This window comes from Dermacentor andersoni, chromosome 1 (genome assembly GCF_023375885.2).
Source record: "Dermacentor andersoni chromosome 1, qqDerAnde1_hic_scaffold, whole genome shotgun sequence".
NCBI lineage: Eukaryota > Metazoa > Arthropoda > Arachnida > Ixodida > Ixodidae > Dermacentor > Dermacentor andersoni.
The window spans coordinates 128,257,060-128,274,648 of record NC_092814.1 but is presented as its reverse complement, the minus strand read 5'-3'; the positions used below and the strand labels follow the sequence as shown (position 1 = coordinate 128,274,648).

Here is a 17,589-nt window from a genome sequence, read left to right as displayed (position 1 = left end):
GTGACCTGTCACTCTGCTAACCTCTTAACGCCTACTCACACTGTGGAAATGCTGTTGCCAACATCAACAAAACATGTTCAACGAAAATATCTTGCTCAACCCCCATTCGGCCAATCAGAATGTAAAAATGGCAACAAAACCTCAACAGAAATCAGTGTAGTCTTGATGTAACAGCAAGTGACAACAAAAACGAGCATCAAATTGTGCGAGCTAACAAGTGTTGCTGTATCTAGTGGCCAAACATTTTACTGTGATAGCAATTAAGAGCTTGAAACAGGGTTTGCTGCATCCGTCCGTTTGCCATTTCAATTACATCGTCATCATCATGCTTCCACCATTGTCCTCAGCTTCACATTCACTATATGGCAAAAAGAAAGAAAATGTTGCCCATCAAAGACACAGGAGAGTGATGGCAAATTGGGAGCTGCATGCTCTAACCACTAGGCTGCCACGCAACTTTTGCACTCACTAATTTGTGCAGAGTTTCGTGTGTGACGCAAACGCTAAGTGCTGGCATCTATGCATATATATTAGAGCCCACAGCAGGCAGTTTTGTAGCAGATGACGATGATGTGTGCATTGCAAACAAGAAGTTCTTGAGAAGATGATGGCGCCTGCTGTGACAGCCTGATGCTGTCAGAGTAAATACGAGTCCAGAGCTAGAAGAATCGCTGAAAGTCGGACTTCAGCAATTTTTTTTTTCGTCATTCTTCTTTTTTATATGAAATGCAATTACAGTAATACATTCAACTTCATTTGGGTTTATAAAACATTCATCAGAATTTCATAGTGGCAAAACGAAACTCAACACATGTGTTGAATTATGTAGGAATTATAACTTTTCACTAAGCTCCTGGGACTGACATTTTAAAAGCACTGGATACAGTGGTCTTTAATTCACTGTATACAGGGACACAGCTCCTACTCCACGAAAGGCACACCTCACAAACATAAAGAAAACAACTACTTTCAAATGTAATAGCAATAGCAGGAGGCAATACGAGGGCTGTCAGCTTACATGTTGGCATCTGTGGTAGGCTCCACTGCAGTCTGACTTCAGTACATCTTCCTGTATACTATTCAACTGTACCATTTCTTCACATTAATAAACTTTATCCTGACTCAGAACTGCCCGTGTTGAGCACAGGCAGGCAATGACTACTCTCCTAGATCTATGAGCCATGTGATACTCCCATTTTCATTACATGACTTCTTGCTTAAAAACTACTAAAAGTGTATGAAAAAATAATAACAATCATGGGTCACAAGGATGTGAAAAGACCTCTGTACTAACCCTGCAGACACAAACAACGTAGTGTCCATCACCACTTATGGCTGAAAGGCGGGTAATAAATTCATGGTGTGGAATACGAAGGTCATAGAGTAGTTTTCGATTGGCCAGGTCCCAAACAAGTAATGGGAATGGCTTTTGTGTCTCATCCCCACATACACATATCTTGCCATTGCCGCTGACCAGAAGACTGTTGAGAAACCTACAAGTGAGGGCAATTAAAAAAGAAGAGCACAAATTATCCACAAATAAAAAAAAATACAGGAAGCAAAAGAACATCACAATTGCATGGAAAAGGCAGTGTTATTCAATAGTTTAATCAGACTAGCTATATTCTAAAGAATGATTAGAAATTGATTGTCAACAAATAATAGATGTCCCATTTCCATTGTATATCTATGCTAATTTTTCTGGCCCATTACTGGGCTGTGATAATGACAGCTACTGGTAAATAAAAATAAGCAAATGAGTATTGCCTTACAAAACACATACATAGTATAAGGTCTAAGTTGTTTGCACTCTTGCTGCACCAACATCGGTACCATGAGCCTGTTAAAAATACCTGTGCCACCATGCCTAAGACAACACTGCTATATCACCAAACCTCAGTAAGCTGCACATGCTGCATGATTTGTGCAGGAGCAGTGTCATGTCCAAGGAAGTCTAACACAATTGTCTGATGAATTGTTGACACACAGCCAACCTGCTTATGAACAAAGATTCCTTCAGTATACCAGCATGTTTGTATAGTCAAACCTGTGTGAAAAGGGCTTTTGTTAATCCTTGAATACATTGGCTCCATTGAAGGGGGGGGGGGGAGAGGAAGAAACAGACAATGGCTTTAAGCATGTATTGTTGGAAGCACTATGGCTAGAACTAATTGGTAGCCTTGGCTGTGGCCTCTGCAAAATCCAGGCAAATAATGAAGGGAAATTATAATAATAACAAGGACAAGAATAACAGAAATGTGAAGAAAAGTTGCTACGTTGGCTTGTTAAAAATTTTGTGGTTTTTCTCAAGAAATGATGCACCGAATTGGTATGTTAAGTCTTTGTGATCATCAAGAGGCAAATTTAGGTGCTCTACATAAACTGTGTAATTTACCATAATGTTTTAAACATTTGTATTGCTACAGATCACAGTGGCATTGCTCCACACATTTTCTTTCGCCTCTGCCCATTCTACAAAGAATGGATGAGTGATGTCACTCGGAAGAGATATCTGATTGGCTTCCCACGTGCCATCATTTTGTATACATTAACCTTACTACTACACTGAGCCTCTTGTTAATAGTCTATGTATACATAGCCATTTACGTAACTCTAGAAATAAAAATGTAAATGCAATTAAATGTACATTTTTCATCAAACCAATCGTGCACTTCTGCTTGAAAATGCGAATCATCAGCTGCAGCTGTTCTCTGTATACATGCAGCTGTGTGCATGCATGAGTAAAGCAGTAGAATAAAAAATTTCTTCCAAAATAATCTGGGCGCTGTGGTAGGCTTGTGAGGCTGCACGGAGTAAGGGGAGGGGTGAGGAGGAATGTGACAAAGGTTGACAATAGCCTAGTGTTGACAGGCAACAGTGGAGAACAGAGGTGTAGCAGCAGAGACATGAATGGTTATCAACAGTGTTTTCGCTTGTAAACCAGTGCTTGTCCTTTTGAACTGGAGGCGTGCACAGGGTGGAAAGTGCAGTGACTGCATAATGTAGGAGATGTGAGCACTGCACATAACCTTAATGTAGGGGCCATCGTCAACACAGTAATGAGAAAAACTGTGTCGTAAAAAGACCTGGGAATAAACTCGGTCAAAATTCACTGGAAGTCGACAACACGCGTGTCACTGCATGACCTTGTGCGCAAGGAGGGGGGGGGGGGGGGGGGGGGTATGGCCATGCCTGCATGAAATATGAGTTGAGAGGGAGTGCCACAGCTTGTGTCGAGGGTAATGTTTAACTAATAGATTTTTTAGTATGATGCACTCACATAAAATTCTTGCGAGAAAACATTCCATGAAAGACTATGTCCAGGCAGTCTTAGGACAAAAATAGTTTCAGGGACACCATATATGCAGAAAAAAATGTGCTTTCTGCACATTATTTTAACATACAGATAGTATAGATGCATGCAGCATGCTGAAGACTATTATTTGCAGCAATCCGAATTACACTTTACACTGCATAGGCTATAAAGATATTCAGAAGCACAGAAGCCACGAATGATTTCTGTGTGTTTTTGTTCCCAATTAGTGCACTCCAGTTAAACTTCAAAACTACGCCAAAAAACAACATTTTTGTTGCATTGTCCTGCTTCAAATATACAAATAAATCTTTCAGTACACATTGTGAGTAAAAACAATTTCACAAAATAGAAGCTCAACAAAACCTACATACAAAAGAAAATTGTCTTGAGATGCCTTAGTGACATTGAAATAGGTTTTGTTTGGCGTCAGTAGCCCACAATAACCCTTGTTGGATTTAAAATAAATAAACAAATAATTAGCAAGCATGATTAGCCCTTTATGTAAACAGGCCATTGTTTTCTGGTCACAACATGCTTTCCTAATTTCTTAAGTCCAAATGCCATCAAAAACATGCCAACTTTAACTGTTCTTTGCCTACCACTTAATGGAATCTATAAAATTTTCACAAGCTCACCTGTCCTCGCCCACCTTGAAGGTAGTCTCCAAGTCTCCACTGCTGAGGTTGAGCATATTTACGTACATACGATTCCTGGAAAGTGCCACCACATAGTCCTGGCTGTGCAAACCAAAGTACGCCATCTTCTGGTTCATAACCCCTTTCAATTTCACCAGGAGGCGGCCTTCATCTAGCGAATATACCTGTGAAAAACAGCAGTCCAAAGGACAATGCAAGCATTCCTACAAAGGAACACGCACTTTCCAAAGAGGCATAAACAAATTTCAACTTTCATTTTCTCTACTTCGATACATATGCTATCACTAATAGCAGAGAAAAATACAGGACTACTGGGTTAAGGGTACACCAGACTTTTATTTTTTTTACATATTTTGTGGACAAGTAATGCTTGGTTTCAGTTTCCGTACGACAGGCACCCAGTCTGTTGTAATACATGTAAAATAAGTGTGCAAAAGGCACCAGGTTTGGTATTATGTAGTGTCAGCCCTTTCATTTTCAATTCAGAACTACACTAATATTTTTGTACCAATTTTGCCAAAAAGCAGTCTCTGTCACCTCTTGTGCAGGTCTTCTGGATTGCTTGCTGAAACTCAGCTACACATGTCCAGGAATTTCAGGTTTAGAAGAAGAAAAGTTTAGTTTTACATTTAACAAATGGAAGGCTCCAAACAAATGTAAAAAAAAAAATGGCCAATGCAATTAGAGTGCCCCATTACATGGCAGTTAGATATGCAATGACTTGTTCATAGCATAAATTGTGGTCAGCAAGACATAAATGCAACACAGGAATTGCATAACAGGCACAAGAACAAACATTATGATAAGTGCACAGCTCTGGCATCAAAATAGTACTCATCAACATCGACATTTGTCGAAATGGAATTGTTACATCATCATCATCATCATCATCATCATCATCATCATCATCATCATCATCATCATCATCATCATCATCATCATCATCTTTTATGTCCATTGCAAGATGAATGCCTCTCACTGCAATCTCCAATTACCCCTGTCCAATGCCAACAGACTGCAGCTAGCGCCTGCAAATTTCCTAATTTCATCGCCCCACCTAGTCTTCTGCCGTCCTCGACTATGCCTCCCTTCTCTTGGCACCCATTCTGTAACCCTAATGGGGCCCTGGTTATCCAACCAATGCATTACATGACCTGCCCAGCTCCAGTTTTTCTCTTAATTTCAATTACAATATCAGCTATACCTGTTTGCTCTCTGATCCAAACCGCTATCTTTCTGTCCCTTAACATTATCCCTAGCATTCTTCGTTCCATTGCTCTTTGCACGGTCCTTAACTTGTTCTCAAGCTTCTTTGTTAGTCTCCAAGTTTCTGCCCCATATGTGAGCACTGGTAAAATGCAATAATTGCACACCTTCATTTTCAATGATAATGGTAAGCTTCCAGTCCGGAGCTGACAATGTCTGCTGTATGCACTCCAACCCATTTTATTCTTCTGTGTTTGCTGTGAACATAGTGGACATAGTACAATCAGGGCAGTGAAGTTATCAATCAAGTGCGGCAAGAAGAAAGTTAAAATTTTTGTATGGCACCTGTTGCTCCCTCACTAGTTCATTACGAACATTAATGTGCATGAAAACTACATTTTTGGATATAAAACAATTGGGTATAGAACAAACTTTACTGCACTTAAAACAAAAATATTTATTGCATACTGATTTACTTAAAAATTAAATTATAGGGTGTTACATGCCAAAACCACAATCTGATTATGAGGCATGCTGTAGTGGATGACTTCAGATTAATTTTGACCACCTGAGGTTTTTTAACATACACCAAATGCACAGTACACCGGCGATTTTGCATTCTGACACCATCAAAATGCAGCCACAGTGGCAGGAATTTGATCTCGCAACCTCTCGCTTAGCAGCGCAATGCCCTAGCTACTAAGCAACCACGGTAGGTGGCTACGATATGTGCCTGCTGTGCATACAAAAATATTTCGAGCCAGCAGCAATGTGAACAACTCAACGATCCCCTTGAAACATAGAGTGCACACAGCTGCCACCAGAAATGTGCCACGTTGCAAGAGAGAAAGGGGAGGGGATAAAAAGAAAGGAAGAAGGGCTTGTGATGTAAGCAATATTTTTTTTTGTTTCTGTCTCCATTACTACAGAACTATTCGAAAAATTCTTGCAGTAGAATGTTCCCTGAATGGCACACTTCACAACTTTCAGTGTACTATAGCCAAACTTCTGATGGGGCCTGGCGAGGGTCCCTCAGTTTAGACTGATAAAACATTCTTTTAAAACTATATTTTCTTTAATTTTACAGTAATGGCTTATTATCAGTAAAATAAAATTAGGCCTCTTTATTTTTTTACATCGAAACCCCGGTGCCACTATGTCACTGTGCGGCTCTTTTAGAATACATTTCAGTTTGTCTTTACCAATAAAAAATTAACTGGGCCCGAGCAGACGCAGTCGAAATCCATGATATCATGGCAAGCTGTTATGGGAACTTCAAGGTGGTGTCAGCACTGGTCTTTCGTTTTTGCATCCTTTCTGGATCACCAAACCTCCTCTTAAAGCTTTTTTTGCTGTTGTAGAAGGGTAATTTAGCAATAGAAGAGAGGTGGGAAGACTGGGACGGTTTGAAAAGTAGGACAGTCAACATAATTTTGTCCTCTGCTTATTCCAATTTTCAATACTGTCTACAGGTGATGCCAGTGTACTGGCATCTTCCATTGTAACAGCTGACTGGTATGCCACTTTTACGTGCTATTAGAAAAAGTCGTCTTTTCAGCAATGGCAAGTAAGTATTCATGATTTTGTTTCCTTAACTTTAAAGTCTGAGCAGGAGGCAAAGCACGGGAAACAAAATAACATGAGAAATCTGTATTTCCACAGTTTACTAAGGTGACTGTTAGGACATGTTGGTAGGACATGAATGCAGTTTTTTGCACACAAGACAAGGACGAAGGAGAGGCTGAGATACATGTGCGCATCTGCACTCGTGTGTCTTAGCCTCTCCTTCGTCTTCGTCTTGTGCGCAAAAAGCTGCGTTCATTTCCAGAGTGTTTCATCCCACTATAGATTTAAGCCTAATTCACAAGTGATCAACATGAAAAGTGAATTTAGTCTGTGTGGCCTGCAATGGGAGTGGGACAGCTGAATGGAGGGAGGAATGGGACAGTGTCCTAGTCCTCCCTGAATGTGGTATGGGTAAACTGGTATTACAGTAAAGAAATTACTACTAATAGATGGCTCTGTTGTTTCATATGCTGATATTCCAAATTGAGGACTTTGATGAAGGCTTTATTTGAAGTAGAAGTGTTGTTTTCTTCATGCTTGCTCGTGGTGTGAGAAGTTACTTAGGCTGTATTCTCTGTTCAAAAATTTTGTGGTAGTGCATTGGGAAAGCAGTTTACACATAACATGGTGCCGCTTACGGGTCTATTATACTAGAAGCTATTAACTTGCCACCATTTCACTTAACTCGCAGGAAAATGCCAAGAACATGAAAAAGAAAACACCCTGACAGGCCTCAACCTTCAAATAGTGTGATACTTGAAGCAGTCTGGCTGGTGTGTACAGAAAACAGAAGCATATGGGACATGGCACCAGCTCTGAAAATACCGTATAGACTTGAGTAAGGGAGCAGCATTCCGGGCAAGTTAGTAATCCATTACTCAAGTAATATTGTGCAACAAAAAACGACACGAACGTAAGAGAAGAAGACACACCAAGTAAGGGCTGCACTCGTGTACGGGCTGCACCCCTAACTTAGCAGCCCAAAATTTGGAAAAATAATTTAAATGGAGAAGCACATGTGTTCAGTACCGCCAATGCTGCGTACGCGCATCGGAGAATTTTCGCTTGCTGCGTATTTCCGCATGCTGCTACTAGATGGCGAGAGCTGCGCATTGACTTCTGATGCAGTGGTGCATCTGGAGATCCGGGGTGTGCACAAGTCAAGGCTGTGCCAGCACCATTTTGATGAAAAGGTTCGGTCCTGCTTAACCGCACCAAAATTGTGAAAAAAAAGTGCGGCCCTTACACGAGTCTATACAGTATTCAAATACTGAATTGCTCGACAGGTGAAGAAATAGAGGTCAAGCGGAGAGAGCAGTGACAAAGTTTTTAGATAGGACCTAGTTTGCGGCATGGTATTCACGACAGTGAATGAAAGCCAACTGAGAAGGTGAGCAAGATGCACTATGGACTCACATGCATAAAAGTCAGTTTGTTGGCTTACTAATATGGAAAAGCACTAGGTCACAGACATCATCATGGCAAAGTAACAAATCAGCTGGAAAGGAATGGTTCTTCGGCTTCATGAACCGGCACACGGAGCTTTTGCTTCGGTCCCCAGAAGCTACTAGTCTTGGACGAGCCACAAGCTTCAACAGGACCAGTGTGAACGCTTTCTCCTCAAACCTCAAAAGCGTTCACAATTGCTTTCGGTTCACCCTTAAACGCATCTATAATTGTGATGAGACTGGAGTCACCACAGTTCATAATCCACCTAAGATTCTCGCACCTTGTGGGGAAAAGTAAGTTAGTCAAGTAACGTTGGCAGAGCGAGGTCAACTCATCACAGCTTTTTTGGATCGTGAACACCATTGGAAATACCACACCTCCAGTATTAATCTTATCAAGGGCCAGATACAAGGACTTTTTCTTAAATGGAGCACAAGCTGGAAGTTTGGAATTGACTGCACAATCAGGGTGGATGACCATAGGCCTTTTTCTGCATGCCCTCGAACACATGGCAAAAGACATCAAGTGCACAAAGGACGACCCCATCCTTTTGCTACTCAACAGCAACGAAAGCCATGCGAGCTTCAAGCTGATTAACAAGGTAAAAGAATATGGCATTTGTTTGCTCACATTCCCCCATCACTGCAGCCACCGACTGCAGTGAATTGATGTGTCAGTTTATGCACCATTCAAGTCACATTACAATTCTGTGCGAAATGACTGGATGTTAATCAATCCTGGCAAAACAATCAGAATCTACAACATAGCAGAGCTTGTTGGGCTTGCGTACACAGCAACAGTCAGAAGAACATAATTTCGGGGTTTCAAACGACGGGCATCTATTCTTTCAAAAGCGAACCCTTCACAGACGACGACTATCTGATGTCTTCGGTTACCGACCGACCCGAAGGGCCCTCAGCTGAGATAGTATCTCCAGGCACAGGCGTACTCATGAATGAAGCAGGTGGCTCCAGCCCAATTTTAGAAAGCAGTCTTTGCTGTGGCTCTCAGGACATGGAACTTGAAAATAACAATGCGGTTGTGTTACTGTGTGTGCAGGCAAACTATCGGGATCCCAGCCAGCTAGGCCCACAAGAACAATCCTCCCTGGTGACGTTCATTCCTACACAAAAGATTTACAGAGAAAAATGGCCTGAGGAGGAAGGAAGAAGGGAAGGAGTATCGTGCTTACAGAAATGCCAGAAAAGCTGGAAATTGAGCGTGCAGCACCCAAGAAAGAGAGAAAAAAAAACCTCACTCACAGCCAAAAGGCAAGCATTGGAAAAGTGAATTTCAAGCGTTGCTATGCGAGACGCCAGATTGAAGGAACATAGCGTTTTCATAGCGTCAGAGGGAGCAGGCACTCTGAGTGACCTGTCACTCTCTGACGGTGAGCACAGCAGTTTCCCTTGAACTGACTGGCAAGATAGTCCAATAGAGGTTCGAAAAAATGACTACATCCTGGTGAGGTTCTGTAGAAAAAAATCAGCTGTCTTTTACACAGATCGAGTCAAGAGCAGCAACAAGACTGATGTCATACTTAAGTTTGTGAGGAGAAATGGTACATAGACATTCTGTTTCCCTGCTCGCCAGGACATAGTAAAGTTTCATGGCAGGACATTGAGTCAAAATTTCATTGGGCAGACCTGGTAAGGGGTACGAAGTGACTGCAATTCGTGTTCATCTTTGGTGTAGATTTGGCCTCCTTCAATGTACACTAGAACAATTTTTTAATGGTGTGTTATGTGTTCCATTCCATCCAAATGATGTCCTGTTCCTCCTGCAGGATAGGGTGGAGTGCGACAATTTTTGCTATTTAGAAGTTATATTTTTAAAAGCTTCCTAGAAGAGTGTAGAAGAAGCCCTTTATGGTTTTTGTTACATAACCCTCACTCTATATTTAGGTCATTTGAACTTGATTCTACGATAAAAAATTCAAGTGTGAAAGCTGTTCCATTCCTTCCCTTTAACCCTTTGAGGGCCAAAGACGTAAATATACAGCGCCACGAACAAGTCCCAAATGGTTGATGGCGTATATTTACGACGACGTGTATGTTTGAAAAACATGCCAATTTTTCAATTCTCTGTTGCCCAGCAAGTGTGGCCACCCTGAGTGGATACAAGAATTTCTTTTTGCTCAGCAGTCTCTGGGTTTTAATTTCATGGCTTATTTATGCCGTCGCGTCGACAACCGCTTGCACATCCGTGCATGTGCGGGCGTGTGGCAGTTAGTTTTGGTTTCATCTCGCAGGCCTTTTCCATTTGTAGTGCTTGCAAAAACTGACGTCTATCTAGTTTCTAATCTCTCAAAGAATCACCACTAGATGCTTGCTCATTTATTGCTCACAGCGAAGTAATTACATCTGTTCAGAGGCGGGCACTGGTATATACATACAATGATACTGTACAAGAACGATGCTGCCATGCCTGCATTTCTTTTCTGGAGACTTGTGAAAACTGATTTCCCCCTCGTTGGCGATGGGACAAAGGATTACTGCAAGTTGCTGACTCGTTTGGTTTTTCTGGTGGGTGCACAACCATTGAGTTTTCTTGTATGTGCTCACACACACAGTTTGATTACGCTATGGACGTGCATGCCAGTTGCTCTTCTGCAAGTGAGTTGAGCTCCGATTCCTTCAATGTGGACTACTTCCCAAATGCCGAGTTATAATATATCTATTGCAGGGTATCTATTTTTTAAATTCTTATTCTTATTAGTATTTATGCAAGCACATCTGTACTCATATATAAACAATGCATGTTTTTCCCTACGGAAAATAATTTTTTTTGTCACTTTGTCACTTAAAAACGAAATGCAGCAAATTTTTTTCAAAATAGGTCGCTGTAATGATTTTAAATCTGCAATAAAAAAGTTTACCCTCTAAGGGCTAAAGGGGCTTTTTAAGCATTGGAAACAAACATGCTTAGTTGCTCTACAATAATGTATCATGAATATCTGAGCTTAATATTATTTCTGTGCTCGCAGTAGGGAACCTACAGTTTCATTCAATCATCTGCTCTTTTCCTCAGCTTTCTGAAATTGTCACAACCTCTTCTAGATATTCCTACAGAATTGTAAACACTATAGCCACTGGCTAGATTCCTTCAGATGTTGCAACTAAGCAGTGCCTCAGGCAAAAGCAAAAATGACGAAATCTGGTTACTGATTAGACAGTGGTGCCCTCTTGTAGTGGAGAGCTATACCACTGCTTCAATGCTACAGCTTCTGAGATGGGAAAATGCAATGAATGGTCACGTCACCTGATCTTCGTGTTGCACTGATATAAAGCTAAGTGCAACGATGAGCAGAGTATGGCACATATTTATGTTAGTGAAAGGCACGCATGCAAGCACGGACACAAGAAGGCACAAAAAGAACAACACAAATGCCAACTATTAGCGGACGGGTCAGACATAAGAGCCAAGAAGTTTGCTTTATGGTCGAAGTTTGGCATACCATTAATAGCGGCAGCATGTGCATAAGTTAGCCCTCAATTATCTTGCACAAAGAGGAATTGTCATGCCTAAACAGTTATCTTTCGTGATTGTCTAGATGTGTCCATCACTGACAGGCTGGTGCTGCCTTCTCTTGAGCATGCGCAGATAAGTTTTGTGCCTTCCTTCTTATGCACTACTGCACAACCTTTCAGTTGATAGTCTACATTTTTGTTGCCCTTTTAATTCCCTCTTGTGCACATGTTTGCACACTTGCCTTTAAGTAACATAAATCCCTACTAACTTGCTCAACTTTCAGTCATATTATGGCAGGTATATTATTTCGCCTGGGCATAGTGGTATAGCTTCGAGCAAAGTTGGAACAACAAAAAAGAGAAAAGGCCATAAAGGTCGCAGCTCTAGCAGTCAGTAATTCTGTTCATGCAAGGCACATTGAAAAATATTTTGTTGCCAGAAATATATAAATGGATCCCTTAAATACCAGACACATTCCACACCTTTCATAAAGGTGTAGCTTCTGTAATATATTGGTGAAAGTAAATGACAATTTATACACACCAGGAAATTTTGTGCATTTTTTATGAGAACTTGGCAGCTGAAGCTAAAATAGAGACTGCATATACATTAATGTAATGTGATGATGATGATGATGATGACAATAATAATAATAATAATAATAATAATAATAATAATAATAATAATAATAATAATATGCATAACACTAATGTAATGATATCCAGCCGAGCCCTGCCACTCAGGCTTTAGGTATTAAACTCCATTTGCACTAAGAAACCAGCAGGGATTCCTACAAATTAATTTTTGGTAATACATATAGCACCTGTCACAGTAAACCTCCAGATTCAGCCTACTCTGAGTTTATAGCAAGAGCCAGGAGTACCAGCAGCAGTAAAGTTCATGTGTGGTGTGCCATAGATGTTGATTTTGAATACAAAAAGAACAAATAATTGCAGTTTGTCTGCAATATGTCTGTATACAATTGATCGCTACATGTGAACATAATGGTTTGAGGTAACCATGTGGCAGATATTTTCCAATTCATTGCAAAAATACTCAGAAAAACAAACAGGAAACTCAACTATTTATGAAAGAAGCAATGCTATGTATACAGGCTGTGCCACTGGCTACTGACTTAAAAAATAAAAGTTGGCTACGTGAATGAAATAAACTGTTTGTTGTTACCAGCTGTATATCCTAGTTGCACTTTTCTTTTTTCATACAGCCTTTTTTAAATGAAACTAAAAACTTTAATTTACATTGAATGACCGAGGTATCGGAAAGCTGTGTGGTGTGTTACAATCACCCATGACCTGTTTACAAATATAGGGATCAGGCTTTCATCTTCTCACTACTCAATGATGCACTATATGGAACAAAGTTTTCTAACGATCAGCACATAATTCAACTCCTTACAGGGAATACATGGACACCAGAATTTAAAATCAGTATTTAAAGGAGCCGTGTTCAGAAACACCATGCATACAGAACTCATGCAAGGTGTTCTAACCATAAATTTAATCCATAACAAATTAACAGCTACCAAGAAAAAAAAATTAGGGGCATTACTTTATGGGCAAAGCTAGAATGTTGATAAGAAATACACTTATTTGCTGCTATCATGAATAGTTCTCTACTAGTTATAGTTTCAACAGTATTGTGGCTTCTTTTGTTCATTTAACTGAAAATAATGCTCCTCCATTGTGGGAAGACAGGTGATTCCAGCAACATAATCCCTCTATTAACCCCTTAAGGGTTTTTGATAACCTCAGCTTGTAACAAGCAATCCACATATTTTGGCTTGTGATGAGTGGATCTCGTCATGGGTATTTGTATCAGTTTTGTATCATGAACAAGTTACTGAAATGTTTCATGCCATAAAAAAGTTGAGCCAATATGGTACCATAAGTTCGAAAAAAGTGAGCCCTTAAAGTTAAGAGAGCCTCTCTAATACTACTTAAGCAATACTAATAAGAGGCAGCATACTGCAATTGAATAGCAATAAACAATGATAGAAGGAGGGCACACCACATGTGCTATGTTGGGGTCTGTGTTGTACCCTCTTTCTGTCCTTGTTTATTGGGCTTCACTTGTTGCGTGTCATACCAATAAGGCCAAATTTCTACCCTTCTCAGGCAGCTTCTGCTTAGGCAACAGTATTAGGCATGCAATCTCCGAAAAAACGGCACTAACGGTGAAACATACGACATGCACCAAAGCTGTTCCATATTTCAATTGCAGGTAAAAAAATGCAACAGGCTCATCATGACCAAGTCTAACACTGCACCAAGCAAATCACTCCATGTCGTTGCATCTCAAACAAATACCTTAGATGACGCCTGCAGCAACTTTATCTCTCACCCATGCTCTATGCAGTACATCAGCAATAACCCCTTCATATACATTTTCATACCTTGTCCAAACCCTTGCGACACCAAGCTCTCATTTTATTCACTACTCAAGCAAGCTTTGATGAGTTTGCAGTGGGGTAAGCTACAAGGCTCAGTAAGTGAATGAGAATAATCATAGGAACCAAGGAGCTTCATATTTTTATTTGCCCACATGAGCCTGACAGACAGTGAAGCCAAGAAAAGCCTAAGAGAAATGAACTCCTCTATTGTTACTGAATTCCCAAAGTAATTCAACATACTAACTAAATGTGTGATAATTTGGTTTTGTTTCAAAAAATAAAAGAAAAGCAGACAGTACAGCTTGCTGCCAGTGTGAGCCAAAAACCTCCATATAAAGTGTATAAATCTAAATACTATGCACATTTAATTCAAGAATTCAATAACAGCAATAAAGTTTGTTTCTTCCATACATTCCTTAGCTTTATTTTTTTGTTATCCTCATATGAAGGACTCAGAAGCATGCTCTGAAACGTTTACTTAATTTCAGAGCCTTATCCGAGTTCACATTCTGTGTCACTTTTGATATTCTCATGCATTCCCTCGTAGAAGAATGGCATGTTTTGGCTTTCACAGCATCGGTAAAGCTCCAGTAAGGGATCCACCTCAGCATACCTTATAGTAGTAGCTAAGCTTAAAACAGAATGCACACCTCCCCCCCAAAGGTCAATACAGTCAGAGATCTGGGAGCTCATATTATAATGCAGGCACTCTGCTGCCACTGCGCAGATGAAAAATGTCTGCATTAAGCAATAGCCCAGTAGTGATGCACAGTGTACCCAGTAGCGATGCACAGTGTGCAAGATGTGTGGCACGTGCAGGGCAACTTCTCGGGCACCTGATGCCACAGCAATTTACGTAGGCATATTGCACAGAACACAGGAAGAAAAACCTTTCGTTTGCTCAATCCTATAATTTGCCTTGCTTCTACCACGCGAAACATCTAACCAAAATTTACCTTCTCGTCCCTTTTTGCATTTCTCTTGTGAGTGCACAACTGAAATTTAAATGGTATGCTGCTTTTCATTTCAGCTCTCTGGCTCTTTGTCTACTACAGGAATGCTAAAAGTGGATAAGGGAGCATCTCTGTCTCACAAGATCAGTTGCAAAATCTGTGCAGTACTGTATTTATCCAAGCCTAACACACACCTTTCTTCTGAGAAAATGGGTCAGATAATTGCCTGTGGGTTACAATCAGATACCGAAACCAAAACCATGTTCGTGGTGCTGGCAACAGCCTACCATCAGAGCCGTCAGATGCAGCATCATGGCGATAGAGTACATTTTTGTGAAGGTTGCTGTTGGTTCATTTTGTGCTCGAATAGGACCTGGAGCAGTTTTCTTGGTCAAATCACTTTCGGAGATACTATCACTTTCGGAGATACTATCACTTTCGTGAGATTCAGTGCGACTCCACACAGTATGCGTTGGTGTATACGGCCACCAGTGTCTCTGGCGCTGCACCAAGTTTGCTATCTGTGCACAGTGCTAGGAACACTGTCAGCTGCATACTTTGACAAGTCCAATTAAAGAGTTGTGTAAAATCTCGCGAAAATGATAGTAGTATCTCTTAAAGCTAGAGAATACTACCCTTGTGTGCTTGGTATCCATAGCTAATAGAGCACAAATGGTGATGGTGATACACAACTTTCATTATAAATGCTAACTAAAGAAAAAAAATAAAGAGCACGAAAAAAATCCTTTTTGTGAAAGTAAATTCTGCATGCCTCGCTTTTTCTGATTATGAATGTTGGGTGCATGCTATATTTTCTTTTATAAATCAAGGGCATCTTACATTCAGGTGCATGTTACATTCAGGTGCACTTTTATTTTCTTTACACCCGCAAAAATTGGGTGAGTGTTAGATTCGGTGGTGTGTTAGAATCAGTAAATATGGTAACATAGGCAACCACAAAGTCTTATTCACACGAGTGAACGTATACTGATAAATATTTTCACAGCATCCATTAGTATCACAACATTGCAATATGAACTTTTGTTTGTCCTATGAAAATTGAGTTAACAGGAATTGATTTTTTTAACAACCTTTATTTTGCATGAAGATGGTACTTGCGTGAAGCTCACTCTGTGAGGCACATGCTGGCACTCTGCTTTGTGGCCGTATGCTGAAAAGCTTACACCAGTCAGTGTTCCCTCGTTGTATTTTGTTACTTACTGCATTTGGTAATGATGAGCTAGCAAATTAAGTCTTTCCATTCTTTCTACACCCAGTTAAGCTAATAAATAGCTGCTAGACTGAAACCAGTTATACGAGACAAGCACAATGCTGTTAATGAAAAAAAATTCACAGCTACAGCTGTCAGTACCAACACAAGGGCATGACTGAGCTGAGAGTTATGTGGACTGAATGAAAATGGTGAACGAAAGAAAATTGCCTTTTCTTAGCACAGACTAGAATGGAATGAGCCTAAATATTGGGTGGGCCCAAATGCAGTTAAAGGCCTCCTTTAAGATGAACTCTGTTGAGCTGAATGCGCTGATGAAATAAATATAGTCGACTTCCAATAATTCGATACTGACGAGACCGACATAATTGGTCAAATTATACAGCAGGTACAATTAAATAAGAGAGGCAGAAAAACATCCAAATACAGTGATGCTTTATTTAGTAGTATTTACCCAATTCTAATGCATACCAGTTTTTGTGGGTTCACAATTAAATTTATGAGGTTTAGAATCCCAAAACTGAACAGTGGGTTATGAGGAACGGCATAGTGGAGGGCTCCAGGTTATCTTCTTTCGACCACCTGGGGTTCTTTAACGTGTACCAAGGCACAGTACACAAGCACTTTTACATTCCACCTCCATCAGAATTTTGCGTGTTCACAGTATGAAACATTGTACAGCTGATTTTTTTTAAATCGAAAATAAAAGTAGCGTGCCTCCAATTCTGGTAATTACAAAGAATATGAAGCCAGCAGAGTTTACCTTAACAGAACCAATATTTATTTACACTTAATGTCTATCATCATCAGTCTCAGACAGCACATTATCACTGTCCAAGGACCAGAAGTTGTCTTTCTTACGGTCCATTGCATTTGACATTTCAAACTTTTTTTATTACTTCGCTACAATTGCAAATAGGATGGTGAACCATGCCTAGGCTAACCACTTTGCCAGTTCGTCCAGCAATGCACGCAAGTCTGGAGTACCGAAAACATGTGACATGACTCTTCTGCCAAGTGAAATATTGTATCTTTTAATGAGCTTATGTAATCAAAGCTTGAAAGCAGCACATTGTTGTAATCATCTTACACAAGACCATGTTTTGCTGCCATTTGCAATGACAACAGCAATGAAGGTGGCTCTGATGGAGTTTTTGTTTCACATCCAATCATAATTATCAGGAAATTTTCAGACCAATCTTCCTGGAGAAAAATGCAGACATTAGAATTAGAATCAGGTAAACTAATCACCGAGCATGAGCTGATGTTCTCGCTTCAAAATCTGCCGAAAAAGAAGACGGTGTTTTTGGCGAGATAATGTGTCTTTTACG

General features: G+C 40.3%; 1 protein-coding gene and 1 pseudogene across 11 annotated transcripts in view; one reads left to right on the top strand and one right to left on the bottom strand.

Annotated features, from left to right (window-relative positions):
* The window catches only part of LOC126544138 (NACHT domain- and WD repeat-containing protein 1), a 132,147-nt gene that overhangs the window by 65,501 nt on the left and 49,057 nt on the right, over positions 1 to 17,589 (bottom strand). For all 11 annotated transcript variants that reach the window (XR_011893283.1, XR_008608738.2, XR_011893285.1 and 8 more), the window contains 2 exons: positions 3,952 to 4,136; positions 1,295 to 1,493 (listed from right to left, as the gene is read on the bottom strand). Coding sequence is in view for 7 of the 11 variants with exons in the window: in XM_055062005.2 (XP_054917980.1) it covers positions 1,295 to 1,493; positions 3,952 to 4,136 (384 nt within the window). In the remaining 4 variants the exon portion in view is untranslated. The remainder of the gene's footprint in view (positions 1 to 1,294; positions 1,494 to 3,951; positions 4,137 to 17,589) is intronic.
* On the top strand, positions 7,827 to 8,857 carry LOC140215443 (uncharacterized; annotated as a pseudogene).